The sequence below is a fragment of the Oryctolagus cuniculus genome, chromosome 10 (assembly GCF_051225735.1).
Source record: "Oryctolagus cuniculus isolate XC-2025 breed Fujian yellow rabbit chromosome 10, ASM5122573v1, whole genome shotgun sequence".
Lineage (NCBI taxonomy): Eukaryota > Metazoa > Chordata > Mammalia > Lagomorpha > Leporidae > Oryctolagus > Oryctolagus cuniculus.
Window position 1 is genome coordinate 111,665,662 of NC_142876.1, and position 23,106 is coordinate 111,688,767.

The following is a 23,106-nucleotide window of genomic DNA, read 5'->3' on the forward strand; positions in this document are numbered from 1 at the left end:
TGAGGTGTGGGTTGTGGCCCAGGGTCGCCATTTGCTGTGCAGATGTCCTATATAGGGAGTGCTGGTTTGGGTCCCCGTTTCTCCGCCTCTGATCCAGCTTCGTGCAGATGTGCGTGGGAAAGCAGCAGAAGGTGGCCCAGGTGCTTGGGTCCCCACTATCCACATGGGACACCAGGGTGGAGCCTCTGACTTCCGGCTTTGACCTGGCCCAGACTTGGCTGTTGCAAGCATTCGGGTAGTGAGCCAGTAGACAGAAGACATTTTCTCTCTCTCTCTCTCCCCCTCCCCTTCTCTCCCTTTCCCTCTGTTGCTCTTCCTTTCAAATAAATCATTTAAAAAAAAAAAACAAACATTCAGTCAAAGCCCTTGAAACCCCCTCCCCCCGTCGTCGAGGCCAGTGCCACCTCGGGAGACCTGCAGCACCTGGGACAGGATTGGACTCCGATTCACCCATCTGGCCTTAAAAAAACAGTACAGAGGGTGGGCGTGCCTTGTAGCACACTCAGCCAAGAAGTCCCAAGGGCAGCTGCTGAGCTGGTGTCGCCGGCAGCGCTGGTGCACATGGCCTCGGCGACCCCAGGTGGCAGGGAACCATCTGCATTCAGAGCTGTCCCTGAGGCCACGGGACCCACAGGGACATTAGAGGCATAGGGGGTGGGGAAGACGCCGCATGGAGTTTGCTGGCAAACCCTGGAAGCAAAACCACAAAGCAGCCCCTAGGGGAGTGGGAGCAAGGCCAGGGCACCCACCGCAGGCAGCTCTGCAGGGCTGCTGGGCCCTGGCCAGCAATGACACGGGGACACCCAGTGACCGGGAGGCCAGAGCCCACTAGGTTGGAGATCCAGATGGGCCCAGAGCTGCAGGCCTGTGTCACCCGTCGTCACTAACACAGTGGCGGCTCAGGCACCACCATGGCTGACAGGCTGGTCCTATTTATGGAGGAAAAGGCTGCGCTGGATCACAGGGGAGCTGACTCACCCTGTGGGCCACACGCAGCGTCTGGAGGTGGGACAGCTGCCTGCACCTGATGGCAGGAGCAGCAGGTGGAGACGCCTGCTGACGCGCTTCCAGCACAACTCCAACGGGACTGTGTTAGCTGGGGCCTGCAGCTTCTCCCTGTGGGTGGCTCCCCTGCAAGTGAGCGGTCTGCGGGGTAGGTCAAGGTCAAGCACACACACTCTGAATTCCCGCCTCCTGGAGCTTGGAAGTAGACCGGCCCAAAGAGCGAGGTGCAGCTAGCCGGACCCTGGGATCATCTGTTACGTGGCAGCAGGTGCAGGCCTGAACATTCCCACCGAGCCCGGCTCTCCGCAGCTGTGACTGGAACACGCTCCCCGCACCTGGGCTCCCCTGGGTGAGGGGAATTTGCACCAAGAACCTCGTCTGTGAATGCCCACAAAATCCTGAAGCTCTTTGGGTGCTCTGTAGCTTGAGGAAACGTGGACACTGCCCACTCACAAACGAGGCACCAGGAAACACGGCTCTGAGCCTCATCGGCCCCGTCTGTAAGATGGCCGGAGCGCCACCAAGCCCACGCAGCCAGCGAGTGGGGTGGGATCCGCGGGACCCGCCCCCGCAGCGCAGCGCAGCCCAGCCCAGCCCCGTCCCAGGCTCTCTGGCCGCCTCCGGGGAGCGCAGGGCCGAGCGGCGTGGGCGGGGCCAGACTCTGGCCCGCCCCCACCCCCCCCCCGCGCCGCCGCCCGCAAACAGACGCCGACGTCATGACGTTGTCTTCCTCCGGGCGCTTCCCGGGCTCGGGTGCGTCACGTGAGCCGGTTTTCGCGCGAAAACTGGTTGTTGCTGGAGGAGCTTGAGGGAAGACAGCGGCGCGGCGATGGCGGTGAGCGCGGCGTGCGGGGCGCGCGGGGTGCTGGCGGGGCCGAGGCGTCGCGGCCGCCGCGCCTCAGGTTCTCTGGGCTTCTCCGGGCCGCGGGCGGGACTCCGTGTTCGTGCCGGCGGGCCGGGGGCTGGGGTGCGCGGCGGGGTGGAGTCCGCCTGGCGATCCCTCTGCCCGCTGCAGCCTGGGGTCGCCGGGCACCCCAAGCCGAGCGCGCCCCTGTCATTGTTCACCCTGCACGTGCTGTGTAGGGCGCCATCTGTAAGCCTGCCGGGGGGCGCGCGCCCGGCACGCCGCGGCCTGGGTCTTCTCCGCTGCTTCCTGCTGTGTTTTCCTGTTCCTTTGTCTTGGTTGCTGTGCGCTCCTCCAGCCCGAGGCTCCAGCCCGCTTCTGGTTTGGTGCCTCTACTTCATTTCCTGGCACAGGGCTGGGTACCTTGGGGGTGCTCAGATGGGTGGAATTCCTGCTGCAGGGGGAGCAAAGAGCCGTATCCCCTGGGTTGCGTGGAGAAAACGCAGGGTGCTGTGAGTGGCCGGGGTTCCCCTGTGCTCAGCCGAGAACATTCCAGGCAGAGGGAACCTCAAGTGCAAAGGACGTGAGGCTGGAAGGGGCTGGGGTGTTTGAGGACTGCTGCTGGTGGTCAGAGAGCCAGGAGGGAAGACCCCTGTGGGACCACCAGGAAGCTGAGTCGCACCCCCACCCCGGTGCCCCAGTGTTTGACCGCGGCTGCTTCTCTTGCAGGAATCATCCGAGTCCTTTACCGTGGCGTCCAGCCCAGCCCGGCGTCGCCGAACCAATGATCCTCTCACCTCCAGCCCCGGCCGAAGCTCCCGGCGCACCGACGCCCTGACCTCCAGCCCTGGCCGTGACCTTCCTCCCTTTGAGGATGAGTCCGAGGGGTTGCTGGGTACAGAGGGGCCCCTGGAGGAAGAAGAGGACGGAGAGGAGCTTATTGGAGATGGCATGGAGAGGTACTTTCCTTCAGGGCCCTGGACGTGGCTTTGCAGAGCGCCCAGGCGTAGGCATCTCGGCTTCGGGGGCTGGACAGCATCCTCGCCTGTGAGCGCAGCGTGGCTCAGGGTCCCGGGGAGACACAGCACAGCTTAGGTCGGTTTAACTTGCGGTATCTAAGCTAGAAGGGCCAGGTCCCGAGGCCTGGGTGGGCCCAACTGCTTGAGGGTGGCTCCCAGGGGACGCAGGGATCTGTAGGCTGGAGAAGAAGCACCAGCACAGAGAGATGGGTTTATTTTATTTAAAATAGTTGTAGACGGAGAGAGGAAGGGAGAGGCAAAGGCAGAGAGAGATCCATCCTCTGGTTATTCCCCAAATGGTTACAATGGCTGCGAGTGGGCCAGGCCAAAGCCAGGAGCTTCCTCTGGTTCTCCCACGTGGGTGCAGGGGCACAAGGACTTGGGCATCTTCCACTGCTTTCTCAGGGACATTATCGGGGAGCTGGGTCGGAAGGGGGACAGCTGAGGGGCTTTGCTGTGGTGTAGTGGGTAAAGTGCCAGCATCCCATATGGGCACCAGTTCAAGTCCTGGCTGCTCCACTTCCAATCCAGCTCTCTGCTGTGGCCTGGGAAAGCAGTAGAGGACGGCCCACGTCCTTGGGCCCCTGCACCTGCGTGGGAGATGTGGAAGAGGCTCCTGCTCCTGGTTTCAGATCAGCACGGCTCCAGCTGTTGCAGCTATGTGGGGAGTGACCCAGTGGCTGGAAGACCTCTCTCTCTCTTTCTCTGCTTCTGCCTCTGTAAAACCGCATTTCAAACAAACAGGCAAATCTTAAAAAGAAAGAAAAGAAAAGAAGTGGGGCAGCTGAGACTCGAACTGTTGCCTGAATCAGATGCTGGCACCGCAGACGGCGCCAGCCCTCAGTGCAGCTGTGGGCATTGACATACAACTTTGTGTGTTTTCGGTTCTCTTGGTATGTTTCTAGGCATGGGGGCCAGGCCCTAAGACTTTTTTTTTTTTTTTTTTTTTTTTTTGTATTCACCTGTGTGCCGGAGAGACCCTTCATCTGCTGGTTTACTCCCCACAGAGCTGTGATGGCTGTTGTGGTCGTGGCTAAAGCTAGGAGCCTGGAACTCCATCTGGGTCTCCCACATGGGTGGCAGGGGCTCAAGCACTTGGGCCATCTTCCTCTGCCTTGCCAGGGGCATTAGCAGGGAGCAGCCGGGACTCGAGCCGGCTTTGATATGGGGTGCCGAGGACACCACCGGCAGCAACTCAACCCGCCGTGCCACAGTGCCAGTCCCGCCTTCCGCGTTCTTAGAAGCGAGGCTTGAGGGTTCCGATTCTCCGGCTGCTGTGAGGGGACACGTCCCTGTGGCTTGACTGGCATTTTCCTGGTGGCTGATGATTTCCGTGTTTTGTTTTTTGTTGTTGTTGTTGTTTTTTAAAAGATTTCTTTATTTTGAAAATCAGAGTTAGAGGAGGAGGAGAGAGAGAGATCTTCCATCTGCTGGTTCATTCCCCAGATGACTTCCATGGCTAAGGCTGGGGCAGACCAAAGCCAGGAGCCAGGAGCTTCTTCCTGGTCTCCCACGTGGGTGGCAGGGGCCTAAATACTTTGGCCCTCCTCTGCTGCTTTTCCCAGGCCATTAGCAGGCAGGTGGATGGGTGTGGAGCAGCCAGGACTCGAACCCACACCCACATGGGATGGAGGCACTGCTGGCAGTGGCTTCATCCACTACATCATAGTGCCGGCCCCTCAAACACCTTTTTTGATTTTAGTAAAATACATAAAAAGTTGACTGCTTCAGTCTCTGCAGGCGTCACAGGTGGCGGCTTTACCGCATGGTTAAGGGATATTAAATGTGCCCGTATCGTGCAGGCCTTCTGAGCCTGCGTGTTCCTGGCCTGCGCGGCTGGGGCTCGTGGGCCTCCGGGATCGGGCCCACGTCCTGGGCGGGATGCTCTCCGCGGCGTTCACCGTGTTCACTCTGGGGCCGTCTCAGGGACTACCGCGCCATCCCGGAGCTGGACACCTACGAGGCGGAGGGGCTGGCTCTGGACGACGAGGACGTGGAGGAGCTGACTGCCAGCCAGAGAGAGGCGGCCGAGCGGGTCATGAGGCAGCGCGACCGGGAGGCTGGCCGGGGCCTGGGCCGCATGCGCCGTGGGCTCCTGTACGGTGGGTTCAGATGCGTGCTGGCCAGAGAGGCCGGTCCCGGCTTCCAGAGCCCCAGGGGCCTGGCAGGGCGTACCGGGGAAGCGGTGCGAGGTGCTGGGGAAGTTTGACGCGTGGGTGCCCCTCGCCTCCCCAGACAGCGACGAGGAGGACGAGGAGCGACCCGCCCGCAAGCGGCGCCAGGTGGAGCGGGCCACGGAGGACGGCGAGGAAGACGAGGAGATGATCGAGAGCATCGAGAACCTGGAGGACCTCAAGGGCCACACGGTGCGCGAGTGGGTGAGCATGGCGGGCCCGCGCCTGGAGATCCACCACCGCTTCAAGAACTTCCTGCGCACCCACGTGGACGGCCACGGCCACAACGTCTTCAAGGAGCGCATCAGCGACATGTGCAAAGGTGTGGCTCCCTGCACCCTGGCCCCCTCAAAGGGCCCCTCACGTTGGCCTTGCTGGGGCACAGTTAGCACCTGTGAGGTGTGGGCAGTGTCCGGCTACAAGTCCCAGGCCGGATGGGGCTGGCAACGGAAACACAAGATGTCCGACCTTCAGAGAACCACAGTGTATTGAGTGTCTGCACTTGGACTGTCCTGGCTGTGCAGGGACCACCAACCTGGGTTCCTCCCCCACCCCCAAAAGATATTTATTTATTTGAAAGGAACAGTGAGAGAGAGCTTCCATCTGCTGGGTCACTTCCCAGATGGCCACAGTGGCTGAGGCCAGGCCAAGCAGAAGCCAGGAGGCTGGAGCTCCATCAGAGTCCATCTGTGAGGGGAAGGGCCCAGGCACTTGGCCCGTCCTCTGCTGCTCTCCCCGGGCCCATTAGCAGGGAGCTGGAATGGAAGTAGAGCCGCTGGGGACTTGAACTGGCAACTCAGGGAGGGCATGCCGGAGTCCCAAGTGGTGGCTTAGCCTGCCGCACCACAACGCCAGCCCCACCAAAATGTGTTTTTTTGTTTGTTTGTTTGTTTGTTTGTTTTGTTTTGTTTTTTTTTTTTGTGTGTGTGTGTGTGTGTGATGTGTTTTGAAATGGCCAGGTTTTGTATAGAAATCTGGACTACTGCCTGGTCACAAAGTGGCAACACATTGCTGTGTGCAGTCCCCCCGCTCCCTGTGCCGGGCAGTTTCCCCATCAGTTTCCTTCCTGGTCCTTGAACGACTTTGCATCTGTAGCTCTGTTCCGTTCAGCAGCTCCACACTGTGGGGCGGCCCATTTTACAGAGCGGGGAGTTGAGGCTCAGGATGTGTCTAAGTCACGTAGGTAGAATCGCAGGGCCCCAGGGTTGGGCCAGTCGTCGTCTCCCTCCTCGTGCAGCCCCTGTCGTGAGGCAGAGGGCTCCTCCCTGGGCCCAAGCTGGCCCCTGCTCAGTGCCGTTGCCTCTCGCCCGCTCTCAGAGAACCGCGAGAGCCTGGTGGTTAACTACGAGGACCTGGCGGCCCGGGAGCACGTCCTGGCCTACTTCCTGCCCGAGGCGCCGGCAGAGCTGCTGCAGATCTTTGATGAGGCTGCGCTGGAGGTGGTGCTGGCCATGTACCCCAAGTACGACCGCATCGCCAGCCACATCCACGTGCGCATCTCCCACCTCCCTCTGGTGGAGGAGCTGCGGTCACTCAGGTGAGCTGCGGGCAGGTGAGAACCACGGGTCCTTGTGGTCTAGACGCTGCTGCAGAGTGGCAGTGCTGTGGGTGGGGCAGGGTGCGGCCAGGAAGAGCCCTCATCCCAGATGGGTTCTGGTTGTGTGGGAGTGCTATGGGGTGGGTTTGTTGGGTGGGCACTGTGTGTCCTCCTGGGTAGTCCTGGCCTTGTGTGGTCAGAGCAGCCTGGCTGCCGGCCTCTGATGTGTCCTTGTCCTCTACAGACAGCTGCACTTGAACCAGCTGATCCGCACCAGTGGGGTGGTGACCAGCTGCACGGGTGTCCTGCCCCAGCTCAGCATGGTCAAGTACAACTGTAACAAGTGCAACTTCGTCCTGGGCCCCTTCTGCCAGTCCCAGAACCAGGAGGTGAAGCCAGGCTCCTGTCCTGAGTGCCAGTCGGCTGGCCCCTTCGAAGTCAACATGGAAGAGGTGAGAGGCACACGGGTCCTGCTGCTGGCTGCTATCCAGTTTCAGTGGGTCCCCAAACGCAGGGCCTGACCCACCTCAGGCTCATGAAGAGGGACAGCAGAGAGCAAGATGGAGTTGTGTACTTGCTACACCTTAAAGAACTGCGATATTTATTCCAAAGGCAGAGTTTCGTGGGGGGCGGGGGGGGGGGTCCTTCCCTCTGCTGTTCACTCCCCAGTGGTCACAATGGTTAGGGCTGGGCCGGGCTGAAGCCAGAAGCCTCGTAGTGCAATCCAGGTCTCCCCTATGGGTGGCAGGGCCCGAGCACTTGGGCCATCTTCTGCTGCCTTCCTAGGTGCCTTAGCAGGGAGCTGGGTCAGAAGTGGAGTCGCCAGGACTTGAACCAGCACTCATGTGGGATGCTAGCATCGCAGGTGGCGGCCAAAACTGCACCGTCGCTCTGCCAGCCCTGGTAGTTTTGTCTGAAATGTCCAAGTGGACAGCTTCTCCTGGCAAACTGGACCCCTTCTGACCTGGCTGCTGCTTTCAGGACACAGCTGTCCCGCCTCTGCAGGGCTGTCACTCATATGCACAGCCCCCGTCCTGTATGGACTCTGGTGCCTGCCCGGCTCGTGGGGCCCCTGGATTAGAACCACCTCAGGGCCGGCGCCGCGGCTCACTAGGCTAATCCTCCGCCTTGTGGCGCTGGCACACCGGGTTCTAGTCCCGGTCGGGGCACCGGATTCTGTCCCGGTTGCCCCTCTTCCAGGCCAGCTCTCTGCTGTGGCCAGGGAGTGCAGTGGAGGATGGCCCAAGTGCTTGGGCCCTGCACCCCATGGGAGACCAGGAGAAGCACCTGGCTCCTGCCATCGGATCAGCGCAGTGCGCTGGCCGCAGCGCACCGGTCGCGGCGGCCATTGGAGGGTGAACCAACAGCCAAAAAATATCTTTCTCTCTGTCTGTCTCTCTGTCCACGCTGCCTGTCAAAAAAAAAAAAAAGAAAGAGTTACAGAGAGGGAGGTTCCTAGGCCATTAGGGAGCCGGATTGAAAGTGGAGCTGGTGGGATGGCAGTGTTGCAGGCGGTGGTTTACCTGCTATGCCACAACGCTAGCCCCATCACCGGGGCATTTTGGTTCAGAGTATGTACTTCTAACTGCTACGTCGTTCTCTCTTTGAGACAATAGTGAAATAATGGACAGCAAATAGGCTGGCACAGCCCATCAGAGTAACAGAGAACTCTTTCATCATTTGCTGCGTTCCTCCCCAAATGGCTGCGCCAGCCGGAGCTGAGTCAGGCCAAACCCAGGAGCTAGGACCTCCCTCCTGGTCTCCCGCATGGGTGGCCTGGGCCCAAGCACTTGGGCCACCTCTGCCTTCCTGGGCACGTTAGCAGGAAGCTGGGTAAGAAGCAGAGCAGGTGGGACTCGACGTGGACCTCCAGGATGGGATGCCAGTTTAACAAGCAGCAGCTTGACCGTTGTGCCACGAGGGCAGCCCCTCGGTGCTGTGTCCGTGGGGCTGATTCATCCGTGTCATGAGGTTGCAGTTAGAGCATCGGCATCCCCGTAAGTCACTTGCCCAGGAGAACGGACGCAGGATTTGAACTCGGGCAGCGTGGCTCATGGTGGCTCAGCCTGTATGAGATGTGCCAGGTTGGCCAGAGTGGGGACCGCCTGCCAGTGTTCTGGGGCGTGTGGGCTCCCTCCTGCCATCTTTGGCTCTTTGTTATTGCCCCTTTTCTTCATGGGACTGGGGTCGAGGTCAGGTGGCCTGGTAAGCTGTTGCTTTCAGGAGGGCACGAAGTGTGTCGCTCAGGGCGGGGCTGCCCTGACCTGCTGTCTGTCCCTCTAGACTGTCTATCAGAACTACCAGCGCATCCGCATTCAGGAGAGCCCGGGCAAAGTGGCGGCCGGCCGGCTGCCCCGCTCCAAGGACGCCATTCTGCTGGCTGATCTGGTGGACAGCTGCAAGCCGGGAGACGAGATCGTAAGTCCTTGGGGGCGGGAGCTGGCAGGCACGGTCACGGCCAGGGGTGGGGCTGGTGGTAGTGGGGGAGTCCGCCTGAGGTTGGTTCTTGAGTCAGCTGGGCAAAGAGCGTTTCCCCCTTGTGATGGCTGGCCAGGTGCTGGGATTAGGAGCAGTGTTCCTTTGGTTTTGCTGAGCTGCTCACCTTGGTGTCTGCAAGTGTGGTGTGGACAACTGGCAGTGGGAGAAAGTTGGGTAAAGGCAGCTGGAGGTGGACCCAGCTCCCGCTTGGCGCCTGGCTTCGGCCCTCTGACCAGTTGGCCTCTGCTGTCCCTAGGAGCTGACCGGCATCTACCACAACAACTACGACGGCTCCCTCAACACCGCCAATGGCTTCCCTGTCTTTGCCACCGTCATCCTGGCCAACCACGTGGCCAAGAAGGACAACAAGGTGGCCGTGGGGGAGCTGACGGACGAGGATGTGAAGATGATCACCAGCCTGTCCAAGGATCAGCAGATCGGCGAGAAGGCAGGTGGCAGGCGGGCTGGGGGCTGTGGGGCGGAGGCTGCTCGGCCCTGATGCCCTGGAGCCTTGGTTGCGATTCCCTGGTCCTAGAAATGGGCGCCCTCCTTACTTAGCTCCCCACCTGGAGCTCAGTCATCGCCTCCATGGGAGGCCCTGTCGCCGTGGGGAGGAGCCTGGACGTGGGTGCCAGGGAAGGGCCACCCAGCTCCTGCTCTGCCACGTGCCAGCTGAGTGGCCTGGTGGCTTCTGAGCCTGTGCCCCCTCCCGTGAGACAGGGAGGAGCCTCACTGGTTAGGACAGGATTGGGCTGACCATTGGGTGGGTTCTTTCCCCTTCGGCCTCCCGTGCCCTGCCCAGGCCTGACTCTGGAGCCAAGGCAGAGCCTTGGGGTAACTGCCAGCTCACGGGGTGTCCTGGCGGCTGGCCCTAACCCACAGCAGTTTCTCCAGGAGGAAGGCTCCCCCGCTGCGGCTTTGTGGTGGTTTCTTTTTTTTATTTTTTCCCCATGTAGACATTTTCACTGGAGGGTGGGGAGATGAGGGTTTAAATCGGATGTTAGATTTTTCTCTGTAAAACTCCTCTGCCGTGTCTGCCGTCTGGACTCGCCTGCTTCCTGGTGCCTACTTGTTCTGAAGTTACTGTTCTCCCTCTGTCTTCCTCAGCTCAGTTTCTTGCTGGCTTTGTTGATGGTCTTGGATTTTGTGTGCTTTTTTTTTTTTTTTTTTTTTTTTTTTATTTTTGACAGGCAGAGTGGACAGTGAGAGAGAGAGACAGAGAGAAAGGTCTTCCTTTTGCCGTTGGTTCACCCTCCAATGGCCGCCGCTGCAGCCGGCGCACCGCGCTGATCCTGGCAGGAGCCAGGAGCCAGGTGCTTTTCCTGGTCTCCCATGGGGTGCAGGGCCCAAGCACCTGGGCCATCCTCCACTGCACTCCCTGGCCATAGCAGAGAGCTGGCCTGGAAGAGGGGCAACCGGGACAGAATCCGGCGCCCCAACCGGGACTAGAACCCGGTGTGCCGGCGCCGCAAGGTGGAGGATTAGCCTATTGAGCCACGGCGCCGGCTTTTTGTGTGCTTTTTTAAACATTTGTTTATGTACTCGGAAGGCAGAGTGACAGAGAGACCTTCCATCTACTGGCTCTCTCCCCAGATGGCTACGACAGCCCGGGCTGGGCCTGGCTGAAGCCAGGAGACAGGAACTCCATCCTTGTCTCCCACGTGGGAGGCAGGGGCCCAAGCACTTGAGTGGTCACTGAGCATCTTCCCAGGTGGTTAGCAGGCAGCTGTATCAGAAGCAGAGGGACTGAGGTGCCTGGCACTCCAGTACGGGACGGGGGACGGCAGTGTTGCACGTGGTGGCTTCCCCCTCTGTGCTCGACCTCGGCCCCTCCTCCTGCGGGGTTTCAGTGCAGAGCAGCTGCTGAGGGCCGCGTCCACTGCACTTCCCGTGGGCTGGCTTAGTGAGTGGGCTCATCTCCCTTGCGTGTGTGATCTCCCCAGGGACAGGGCCACCCCTGTCCCTAGAGGCTGGCTGGAGACAGCACGGCGAGTATGAGTGAATGGAGGCTGCTACGATTGGGGCGGAGCTGTGTCCCGGCGGCCGAGCAGCTCCTCGGTCATCGTCCTCTGTCCACTTGGCCTTGGAGCCCATGAGCCCTCTCTGCACAGCCGTGCCTGTCCCTTCTGGTCCCCCTCATCTTTCCATGCCTTGTGTCTGCTTGTCAGTGTCCCTGCACGTGCACGGCTGTTCTGCTTGCTTTGTTCCTCAGTGTGTCTTCTGCCAGTTAGCAGAATAGCTTCGTGTCCCACATCCCTATCCCCGGAGTGTTCAGTGGCTCTGAGTCCACGCGAGAGACTGCTCTGTCACCCAGCGGTAAACCCGGCAAGGGTGAGGCAGCTGGCATCTGCAGGCCTTGTCGGTGTGGGCTAGGCGTTCGGGAGTTTTCTGGGTTCTTCCCAGAAAGTTAATTTGGCGTGTCTGTTCTGTTCTTCCTCACCCCATCCCGTCTCCCACCCCTAGTCATCCCTGATTCGGTCTTTTAGTCTGAGGGTGAAGGAGAGAATCATGCCTTAGCGATGGGACCACAGAGGAGGGCTGCTTGTTTCATTGTGTGTTGCTGTCATTGAGGAAGTGCCACGGGAAGGCTGCTGTGAGTGCCAGTCCGCCCCCGGGTAAGGCAGACATGGCCCTTATTCTCACGCAGCCATAGATGCCCATGACAGCTAGGGCCAGGCTGAAGCCTGGAGCCTGGGACTTACTCCAGAATCTCCCAGGTGAATGGCAGGAAACCAGGTACTCGAGCCATCGCCTGTATCCCGGATGCACCAGCAGGAAGCTGGATTGGAAGAGGAATAGCCTGGACTCGGACTGGTGCCCCGGTAGGGATGCAGGCATCCCACGTGGTCACGTGGCTCTGTGGTGAACACCCACCCTAGTTTGCTTTGATGTTCGTGTCACATGAGAATCTGGGCGTCTGGGTTTTTCGAAGTCTTAGTCTCTGATTACTGGTCCCTGTTCCTCTCTGGCAACGCTGACTAGGCAGGGCGTGTGCCTTCCAGCGTGTTCTGTACCCCCTCTGGAGTTCTGTCCAGCCTGGTGAGCTCTGTTTTGAGACTCAGGTTGCCTTCTGGGGGGCATTGAATTTTGAGGGCCCTGGGCACTGATGGGGTCAAGTATTAAGGAGGTACGTGGCACACTGGACACAGATGTAACAGGAGAGGCACACGGCGTGCAGCCAGACTTCCTGTGGATTTTGGCCTAATCCTTCGTACAACTAGATAAGCCGCCCTCCTCTGTAAGTGGGGGGTGAGAGGACCTACTAGAGTTGTTACAAGACCACGCAAGGAGCAGGCGTTGTGGTGCAGTGGGTTAAGCTGCCACTTGGGACACCCATACCCTGTTTCGGAGTTCCTGGTTTGAAGCCCCAGCTGCTCCACTTCCCATCCTCTGCTAAGGCGTCCTGGGAAGCAGCGGATGATGGTTCGAGAACTTGCGCCCTTGCCACTCTTCTGGGAGTCCTAGATGGAGTTCTGGGGTCCTCATTTCAGTCTGGCCCACACAGAAGAAAAGAACTAGACTGAATCAGTATTTGTGAAGTCCCTGTCCATGGGTAACTGCAACACTGTGACTCCTTGGCGCATTCGAGATTAGATTCTGTGCCACTCACCTGCTGTTCAGTGAGCCCGTCCGTCTCCTGGCTGACCGGGTCAGTGGCAGAGGGCACACGGGCAGTGTGGGCATTTGCGTGTTTGCTCTGCTGGCGCCCGGGAAGGCCTGCCTGGCACCGCCGCGGTGTGTACAGGATCGGCCTGGGCTTGGGGACTCTGCCCCGCATGGGAAGCAGGATGCCTGCCGCCCTTGGGACTGAGGGAGACGTTACCTCATCCTGAAGGGTTGCCCACTGCCAAAACGACAGCGGGCGGTGTCCAGGGGAGAGAGGTCAAGGCTTGGAGTCTTAGCCCGCCCAGCAGGGGTGCAGGCGTGTGAGGAGGCTGTCTGCCCAGCGGTCTCCGCACAGTGAGTGTCTAACAAGAGAACTCTGTACTTGGTATTTGCTTGCAACGGTCGAGGTGATTTCCACGTAGTGCCAAACGCTGGAGGTGTCCTCTGGGCCCGTTTTGCTGACGAATACACTGAGGCACAAGGCGTTAAATAAGGATTTCCGCCTTGGCAGTCGGGCTCCAGAGCCCGTGCTCCCTGGACTCTCACGTGGCTGCTTCATCTGGTCGCCACAGCTCGTTTTATTTGGTTACGAGGAGGTCCCTGGGGGCACTCCATAACGCAAGGCTTGGTTCACACTGGAGAGCTGGCTGTCAGAAAACTTCATATGCGTGTGGAATGGTGTCATGAATTCGTCTGTCTAGTCCATTTTGTGCTGCTATAGCAGTGCCACAGACTGGGTGATTTTTTCGAGAGGCAGAGGAGGGGGGACAGCATCCACGAGCTGGTTCAGTCTCCCTGCCCGCCCCGTGCCTGCAGTGGCTAAGGCCAGGAGTCAGGAACTCAGTCCAGTCCACAGGAGTGGCAGGAACCCAGCTGCCTGAGCCGCCACCTGCTGCCTCCCAGGGTCTGCGGCAGCACAGAGCTGGAGCCAGGAGCCAGGGCCAGGAGTGGGACCTTGGGACTCCAGTGTGGGGCAGAGGCAGCTTGGCCACCAGGCCTAACCCAACCACAATGCGGTTATCACACTCGAGAAACAGTGAATGATTGGGACTGTGTTAGATGTCTCTGAATGTCTGACCTTTAAAAATCGGTGTGGGGGCTGGCCTTGTGACGCAGCGGGTTAAGCCGCAGCTCGCAGCCCTGGCGTCCAGTCCTGGCTCTTCTGCTTCCAGTCCACCTTGCTGCCCGTGGGCCTGGAGGCAGCGGATGATGCCCACGTGCTTGGGCTCCTGCTACCACGGGAGATACCTGGCTCCTGTCTGCAGCTGGTCCACCCTGGCTCTTGCAGCTGTCGGGGGAGTGACTGTGGACATAGGATTTCTCTCTCTCTGTCCTCTGTGCCCACCTCCTATTCCCCCCAGCACTCTGCCTTTCACATACATAAATCCTTAAAATGTTTGTTAGATGTTAGTGGCTTCTTGGAGCCAGCTTCCAAAAAGGGCCCACGATGATGACTGACTGATTTCTAGAGCTCATCTGAATCTCGTCATCTTCAGGCCGCTGCTTCTCCCTACTCCCCTTCAGTTGTTTGGGAGACACTGGGTGGTCTCCCCTGCTGAGTCTCCCAGAGTCCAGATGTTGCTGATCTGGCCCCGGTCACCTGTGCCTCAGTAAACTGGCGTCAGTTAGAGAAGCTGAGTCAGGCTCTGTTTGGTTTTCATTCTTTTTGTGTGGGGGCCCTGGCTCTCACGGGCGGACTTCCTTCTGATGGGAGTGGCCACCAGGGACGGGGCGATCCTTGGCCAGGGCCACTGGGTCATGAGGAGTTGCCAGAGGAGGCTCACTTGCCGGGAATCCTTGGCAAGGAGGAGCGTCTTTGTGAGCTGTGTTTAACACCAGGTCGAGCCCCAGGAGGAAGCGCAGGACGAGTGCTCGCTCGTTCCTCTTTGATTTGCCAGTTTGCAGAATGGCGAGTTGGTTCTGCAGCGTCCTACGACGTGAGTGGCGCTGTGGTCTGTCTTGTGGTTGTCGTCTTCACTGAGCTCAGGGTGGCCCGTTTTTGTCGTGTTGGATTCGAAGAGTCCTGCTGACCCCACCCTGGTTGTCTTTGAGCTGCCTCTCTGGGTTTCTGGCAGAAGATACCGTAGGCTGCTCTTGTACCTTTCCCGCTCAGACCCGGTGTCGGCCACTTCTCCGAGGAGTGGGAAGTCTTCAGTGGGACGCGGTGTTCAGGAACGTCTAACTCGGCAGGTGGGTGGGCCTCCTCTTCCACCGTCACTGCCGGTTTTCTTCTTCGGTGCCCTCCTCCCCGGGCCCTGGTGCCCTCTGAGCTCCTCCTTGCTTTGTCCTGGAAGGAGGGAAGTGTGGGGATTCCGTGCTGCTCCTGCTGGCCGGGGTGGGGGTGGGGAGGTGGCACCGAAGGTCAAGGTTCAGCTATGCAGCTCCTCCAAGCAAGAACTTTGATGCCTCTACTTCTGTCTTTAAAACTCATGCAGATTTGCGTTCTCTCTCCTGCACACACCCTCGAGAGCAGTGAGTTGGCAGTCTCAGCCTCTGGTGGACACAGCTCCCAGATGTGCAGTCTTGGTCATTGACCGTGGCCCAGCCATGAGCCAGGCACTTGCCTGTCTCTCTGCCACGTGATGACACAGGCTGGGGCGGGGCAGCGTGGTGAAGACCCCCCCGCCCCCGTGTCTGTTATGGGCTGACTTCCGCCACACGGTGCCCTGCTCTCAGATGCGGCTCTCGGCTCATCTCCACTCTTGATCTGTGGTCTTGGGAAATTACTTCCTGGCGTAAGAGAGTGAAGGGGTCTTTGAGTCACGGGTCTGTGGTTGTCTGGTAGAACTGATGGGAAGGCCCCGCGTCGGGGCAGGGCCTGGTGGGCCGGGTGCCTGAGAGCTGGGGCCAGAGCGAGCGCTCACATCGGTGTCCCTCCCTGTTCTCAGATCTTTGCCAGTATAGCGCCTTCCATCTATGGCCATGAAGACATCAAGAGAGGCCTGGCCTTGGCTTTGTTTGGAGGGGAGCCCAAAAACCCAGGTGAGTGGCTCGGGCACCACCCCTTCCTCTCCAGGGCGCTAGCGGCTTTTGCTCCACCAGTGTCTTGGGGAGCCAGCACTGTGGTAACAGGCAAGGCCACGTGGGCGCTGGGTAGAGAGAGTGGGTCAGGCTGTGTGTGTGACCCGCTCACCAGGAGGGAGGACAGCCCCTGGCCACTGCTCCTCAGGCTGCCGGGGGATCCAACTCCACGGCTGCCTGCCCTTGTGCTTGGAACAAATTAGTCTTTGCTTCTCTCTTAGGTTTAAGCTTTAGCTACAACCGTAGCATAGAAATCTTTATTTTACATTTTGATAAAAGATCAGCACACACTACCCTTTTTTTTTCTTTTTGATAGATTTATTTATTTGAAAGCATTACAGAGAGAGGTAGAGACAGAGAGGTCTTCCACCTGCTGGTTCACTCCCTAGTTGGCCCATTTGGGATGCCGGCACTGAAGGCTGGCGCTTTAGCCCGCTGCACCACACCGCCTACCCTAGACTGCTGTTTCTCGTCCTGGGTCCCTCCCTGCTGTAGGTCACTCCCAGTCAGGTTGGTGTGTGTGCTCCAGGCCCTTGTGGCAATGTTAACCGACGTGTGCAGTGAACAAGGGGCTTCCTGACATACGTGCGCATTGATATTTGCAAACGCAGGCTTCCCTGTGTGTGTGCCCCGTGCCCTGCCCACCCCGACACACCCAGCTGACCTCCCCCCTGCAGCCTGCAGAGCAGGCTCATTCTTGAGTCTCCGTGTCCTGGTCCGTATAGCATGGTTTGTTTAGTTCCGGTTGAGTCTCCGTGTCCTGGTCCGTATAGCATGGTTTCTTTAGTTCCGGTTGAGACTCTGTGTCCTGGTCCGTATAGCATGGTTTCTTTAGTTCCGGTTGTACATTTGAATCACTCACTGCTGTGCACACTCACATTCACAAAGGATGCCTTGTGCAGGCTGCGTCCCCGGACGTGTTCCTCAGGGTTAAATGCTCAGAACGGAAAGACTGCTGGTGGGGGCCGCCCCTCCCTGTCAGGGGGCTGCGCCTTTGCCGTTGCTAATAAGCAGGTTGAGGGGTGGATGGGGTGCACCCATCTTGCCCCCCACCCGCCCCGTGCCTCTTCCAGGTGGCAAGCACAAGGTGCGGGGGGACATCAACGTGCTTCTGTGTGGAGACCCTGGCACGGCGAAGTCTCAGTTCCTGAAATACGTTGAGAAGGTGTCCAGCCGGGCCATCTTCACCACCGGCCAGGGCGCGTCAGCTGTGGGCCTCACAGCCTATGTGCAGCGGCACCCCGTCAGCAGGGAGTGGACCTTAGAGGCCGGGGCGCTGGTTCTGGCCGACCGAGGAGTGTGTCTCATCGATGAGTTTGACAAGGTGGGTCCCTGGGTGGCGTGGGCCTCGGCACTCGGCTTGGGCCCGCCTGAGACCGGCGGTGGGGGCTGGGCCTTGCTAACGGTCGGGCCCTCGACTGGCAGATGAACGACCAGGACAGAACCAGCATCCACGAGGCCATGGAGCAGCAGAGTATCTCCATCTCCAAGGCCGGCATCGTCACCTCCCTGCAGGCCCGCTGCACCGTCATCGCCGCCGCCAACCCCATAGGTACCCCGCGGGGCAGCTGCTGGGCTTGGGGCCTGCCGTGGGGCACTGGGCAGCACGGGGTCCCTTCCGCGCGTCTTATTGGAGAGGGCAGGAGGTCAGAGTGGAGGCACGGGTGTTTTTGTAGAGCCCGCGTCTTGGACCCACCGTGGCTGTCCTCAGGAGGGGGCATCGTCCTAGCTGGGGCAGAGCTGGGTCTGAGCCTGTTGGGCTTGCAGGCTGTTTCAAGCATTGCTTGTGGAAAGAGCACTGTGCCTGATGGACAGCAGGTGCTGCGTGGCCATTCCGTGTCCTTCCCTCCGACGCCCTCGTCCACTCCCCCTCTGATGGAGGCTGGGGGCACTCGCTGTGATGCAGGGTACCCTGTGTTTCAGGAGGACGCTACGACCCCTCACTGACCTTCTCTGAGAACGTGGACCTCACGGAGCCCATCATTTCCCGCTTTGACGTCCTGTGCGTGGTGAGGGACACGGTGGACCCGGTCCAGGTACAGCCGCCTCTTCTGGGGTTCTTGGGCCCTCGTGTGAGGCTTAGGGCCGCGCAGTGTGCCTGGTGCAGGGAAATGGGCACTGCACGGGCGTGGCCTGCTGTCCAGTGTTGTTCTCTCGGTCTTGCGTCGTGTCCAAAAGTCCTGACTTCTCTTTCTTCCACCGGCTGCTCCCTGGCTGCCCTCCCAGCCTAATCCTCAACCTTGCAGTGAGTCTCTGCCCTTAGGCCTGAGAGTGTAAGTTGCTTATCGGCCAGCTTGTGGCTTTCCACTGAGATGAGAAGCCGTGGCCGTCCCTCTCCTGCCGGACCCTGTGAAATCTGGGCTGTCGCTGGCTGGTGGCGCACTGCCCGCACTGCTCCCTGCCTCTGCTTGCACCCGCCTGCTTCCTCTCCTTCCTGTCTTTCTTCCCGGCACGTGAAGCTCTCTGTCCTGGAAGTTTGGAACTCCTCGCCTCTTCCCAGCTGTGTGACATCTCCCAGTGGGCACCCGAATCTGCACCGAGAGGGTGTGACGCGTGCATTGGTGAGAGGCCGTCGCTCTCCTCGCACACGCCACTCGGGCTGACCCCCCCCCGCTTCCTCCCCACCGTAGGATGAGATGCTGGCGCGCTTTGTGGTCGGCAGCCACGTCAGACACCACCCCAGCAACAAGGAGGAGGGGCTGGCCAACGGCAGCGCCGCGGAGCCTGCCCTGCCCAACACGTACGGCGTGGAGCCGCTGCCGCAGGAGGTCCTCAAGAAGTACATCATCTATGCCAAGGAGAAGGTCCACCCCAAGCTCAATCAGATGGACCAGGACAAGGTGGCCAAGATGTACAGCGACCTGCGGAAGGAGTCCATGGTGAGGGGTGGCCTGTGTGCTCACTCCCCAGAGCACGGGGCAGGAAGGCAGTGCAGAAAGCGGCACGTCTCTGTGGTCTTGGTCTCTTTTACGCCATTTTCTGTAACAGTACCCGCGACTGGGAGCTTGGGAAACAGAGGCTCTGGGACCTGCTGGTGGTGATAGCAGGTGGAAGGAAGGGTGAGAGGTCACTTAGCGGGAGGGGAGCGGAGAGCCGGCTGCCGAAGCCTTGCAGGAACCTGCTGGCCCCTGCGTTGATCCCTCCTGCCAGCTCACTGGTCTGCCAAAGGCACCCCTTCCCAGTATTATGCCAAACCATGGCATACGCCTGCCTCGTGGTAGGGCCAAGGTCTTTGGATTGACCGACCGTCATCCTAAGTCAGCCACAAGACTCTGACCTTCTCTGGTTAAATTCCACATCGGCTTTGCGTAAATCTCACCCAAATCAACGTGAGATCTGAGCTCCAGGCTTCATTTTGGTTCATAATGAATGGAGCAGGAATTCTTTTATTTCCCTTATTCCTTTCATTCTAAATTTTTGTTTTTAAATTTTTGTTTATTTACTACTTTATTTTATTTGAAAGGTAGAGAGCCACACACAGCTCCTCCGTCTACTGGTTTACTTCCCAGATGTCCATACCACTGGGGCTGGACCAGGCCAAAGCCAGGAGCCCAGAACTCAGTCCAGGTCTCCCGCCTGGGTGGCGGGGCCCCATGCACTTGAACCATCACCTGCTGCCTCCCATGGAGCCCATTTACAGGAAATTGGAATTAGAAGTGGAGCCAGGACTTGAATGCTGTCACTCTGACATGGGGCGTGGGTGTCCCAAGTGGTGTCTGAAGCACTGTGCCAGATGTCCACCCTGGGAGGAAGAATTTCAGGGCAGCTCGTAAGCAGCTGGGATGCAGAATCCTCGTGGGTGGCTCTTCCTGCCCACACCTACTCAAGGCAGCCATGTTTTTTTGTTGTTGTTTTTGCCCTTTAGTTTTACCATGTCTTTCAGAGCATTCAACTCAGTTTTCGTAGAAACTACTTTTTTTCTCACTGACATTTCACTGGGTTATGTGGTATTTGGTATGTGACAGTAGATTTTACAGCTGGCCACAGATATGACCAGCTCTGAGCTGTGTAGAGGTCGGATGGGGGAGCAACCCCGTGCAGATGTGAGCGGCCAACATGCACTGCACACCTTCATGTTTTAAGAAAGACCCAGAAGGGGCTGGCGCTGTGGCATAGCGGGTAAAGCCATTGCCTGTAGCGCCAGCATCCCATACGGTTACCGGGTTGAGTCCTGGTTGTTCCACTTCTGATCCAGCTCTGCTGTGGCCTGGGAAAGCAGTAGAAGGTGACCCAAGTCCTTGGGCCCCTGCACCTGTGTGGGAGACCCAGAAGAAGCTCCTGGCTTCAGATTGGCCATTGTGGCCGTTAGGGGAGTGAACCAGCGGAAGGAAGATTTCTCTGTCTCTCTCTCTTTCTTTGCCTCTGCCTTTCAAATAAATAAATCTTTAAAAAAAATTAAGACAGACAGACGTGGGAGCATGAGTTGGCCTGGCACCTTCGCTCTGTGAGATAAGCCTGCCTGGTTCTGGCCGCCCAGAGTGCCCCCTCTGCCTGTCCTGCCTCTCCTCCCCCCCTGAGAGACCCGACGCCGTGCTCCCCCGCAGGCGACGGGCAGCATCCCCATCACGGTGAGGCACATCGAGTCCATGATCCGCATGGCCGAGGCCCACGCGCGCATCCACCTGCGGGACTACGTGATCGAGGACGACGTGAACATGGCCATCCGCGTGATGCTGGAGAGCTTCATCGACACGCAGAAGTTCAGCGTCATGCGCAGCATGCGGAAGGTGGGCGTGGAGGGGGCGTGGCCGCGGGCCAGCTCGGCTCGGGAGGCCGCGGGTGGCCTGCGCCCCGGCTGCCCGGCGGCGGCCTGACCTGGCGCTGTGAGGCGTGGGGAGCGGCGCTTGACTGTGCTGTCTCCCGCAGACTTTCGCTCGCTATCTGTCGTTCCGGCGGGATAACAACGAGCTGCTGCTCTTCATATTGAAGCAGCTGGTGGCAGAGCAGGTGACTTACCAGCGGAACCGCTTCGGGGCCCAGCAGGACACTATCGAGGTGCCCGAGAAGGACTTGGTGGACAAGGTATGCGCATGGGTGGGAGGTGGGGGTCGGGCTGTGCTGCTTTGGGAGCTGTTAGTGACATCTTGGGGTCGTTGAGCGGACCGGCCTCTGATGATAGCCGTTTGTTGAGTTTTCACAATTCCACGTGTGTGGCATCTTGATCTTGTCTCATTTCCTAGAGGTAGAGAAAGGCACAGGGCCACCAAGGAACTTGTCCAAGTTCCACGGCAGCGGTGGAGCTAAGATTGGAAGCCTGGCTCCCGGCTCCGGCCCCGTGGCCGCTGCCCCTCCGGGTTCCCCTGCTCTGGGGACACGGCCCGGCTCACTCCGCGTTTGCTCTTCGCAGGCTCGGCAGATCAACATCCACAACCTGTCCGCCTTCTACGACAGTGAGCTCTTCAGGATGAACAAGTTCAGCCATGACCTGAAGCGAAAGATGATCCTGCAGCAGTTCTGAGGCCCGGGGGTTCTGGGCCTGGGGAGTCGGGCCAGGCGCTCAGTTTTACGGACTTTAGCCGAAGCCACTGGCGCTCAGAGGGTGCTGAGGCCACGGTGTGCAGCCCTGGTCTCCTGGGCTCAGGTCGTGTCTCGGAGGGAGGGTATTTATTTCTTTGGCTTCGCTTCCTGCTTCTCTCGCCTTCTGGGTGGGCAGACTGCCAGCGTGTTAGAAGCTCAGTAGGCCGCGCCCACACCAGTGTTGTCTCCATATAGCACCTTGCACCACCAGAGTGCGCTTTAGGGGAATGACCGTCCCTGCACGGGTGTCGGGAGAGCTGTGCCCTTTCGCCATGGGTTTTGTGTCCACACTTGATTCTGCCGCCTTTGGCCACAGAGCAGTGTAGACGTCTCTTCTTTTTCACGGCTCTGTCCCGCGGTAGGAGAGCACCGCCGGCCAGCGCTTGCCTGCGGGGCACCTGTGTGCTGCGGGCGTGGTGGGGCTTACGTCCCCAGGCTGGGGCACTTGAGGGAATCGGATTGGGGCATGAAGAGTCTCCATTAGCCACGACTGTCAGCCAGCATTGCTATGCTCATCTGTTTCCTCATTCTCCTGTTTGTACATGCAGGTCTGTTTCTAGAGTTTTAATTTTTAATAAAGAATTCCAAGCACTGGATGTAGCCGTTGGCCTCAGTTCTGCGTAGTATCCCAACCCGAGCTTCCCCGGGCTTCCTTCGAAGGCCTTTTCCATCGTTGGCCTTTGGGTTTTGTAGGAAGTAGGGCAGGTTAGGAAAGCAGCTTTGTGAATGTGGCAGAGTAAGAAATCACATGGACCTCCCTCAGGAACTCGGTCTCGGTGCTGTCTGTGACGTCTGAGTGGAATCCGTGGGGATCCAAGAGCAGGCGTGTGTGTGGCGGGACCGGGGGAGTGCGGCGGCATTGTCCTTTTCCGCAGTGTCGCTGGCTTCCACACCAGAGGCGCTCAAGGGCTGAGCTGCTGGAGGGCCTGGTCCGGGGTGGGGCTGAAGTGTCTCCTTGCTCCTCCTGCCTTGTCCAGTTGCGCCCTGGGGAACTTTCCAAGGTGCATCTGTTGGAGGAAAGCCCTGCAGATCCTTAGGGAAAGTGAGTGTCTGGGTCCCTCATCATTTCCCAACACGAGTAATTGCCTAAGAGCCTGCTAAGCACCACCCCTAGGCGGCCAACAGGCCGCACGTGGTTTCCTTTCCTCGCCCGGCCTGCAGCTCATGCAGGGCACGGGGAGTCGGCACAGGCCAGGGAGAGTCTGCAAGTCGTGCTGTGCGGCGAGAGGAAGCAAGCAGAAGTGGGAAGCTCCGTTGGCAGAGGTGGTGGGGAGTGGGTTGCTGAGGGAAGGACCCTTTTAAAGGTGTGGTTTCTGGGAGGATGGAGAAGGGGCCGGCCACTAGAGCGAGTGGCTGAGGCGCAGAGCTGGGGCGGTAAACTAGGCCGTAGCAGGCCTCAGCGCGGTAGGCAGCAGGGAGGAGGGTGTTGACAGAAGCCAGAAGCAACCGTTTCACAGGGTCGAGGCCAGCTGGCCCGAGTATCTGAGAGCAGGTAGAATGACACCTGTCGACGGTGACGTGAGATGCGGCTGTGCTGAGTCACCAGTATCCTGCGCAGACATCTCTAATGCATCCCGATGTATGTGTGTCTCTGAAACTCGGCGTTTGTGGTCGCGTGCAGGGGACCTCGACAAGCGTTTTCTGTGCTTCCTGGTGGAGGTCGGGTTGGAGTGTGAGTGGGATAAACGGAAGGAAGGAAACTGGAGAAAGCTGAGCAGTCTGGTGCTGAGGGGAGCCCGGGGGGACAGCTGACTGTATATGCAGCAGGGGAAGTTTTTCCATTGCTGTTCATCTTAGGAGTAGGCAATTCAGTTTCTTGTTCTTGCCATAGTTTATCAGATTAATTTTTTTTAAATTCAAAAAATATGCTGGTGCCGCGGCTCACTAGGCTAATCCTCCGCCTTG

General features: G+C 59.2%; 1 protein-coding gene across 1 annotated transcript; it reads left to right on the forward strand.

The window, feature by feature from the left end:
* Positions 1-1,703: 1,703 nt before the first annotated feature.
* MCM2 (minichromosome maintenance complex component 2) lies at positions 1,704-21,797 on the forward strand. The gene is made up of 16 exons (XM_051852595.3): positions 1,704-1,840; positions 2,579-2,808; positions 4,795-4,970; positions 5,104-5,364; positions 6,360-6,579; positions 6,824-7,031; positions 8,863-8,997; positions 9,314-9,505; positions 15,552-15,645; positions 16,758-17,008; positions 17,110-17,236; positions 17,608-17,720; positions 18,315-18,563; positions 20,229-20,411; positions 20,551-20,706; positions 21,032-21,797. Exons 1-16 carry the CDS (start codon positions 1,835-1,837, stop codon positions 21,140-21,142), a joined length of 2,712 nt encoding a protein of 903 aa, XP_051708555.3. The 5' UTR covers positions 1,704-1,834; the 3' UTR covers positions 21,143-21,797.
* Positions 21,798-23,106: the final 1,309 nt, after the last annotated feature.

Excerpts from the sequence above, each read along its gene's own strand:
- MCM2 (XM_051852595.3), top strand. Across the intron at positions 17,237-17,607 it reads CGCCGCCGCCAACCCCATAG|GAGGACGCTACGACCCCTCA; the intron begins GTACCCCGCGGG and ends CCTGTGTTTCAG. Across the intron at positions 18,564-20,228 it reads ACCTGCGGAAGGAGTCCATG|GCGACGGGCAGCATCCCCAT; the intron begins GTGAGGGGTGGC and ends GCTCCCCCGCAG.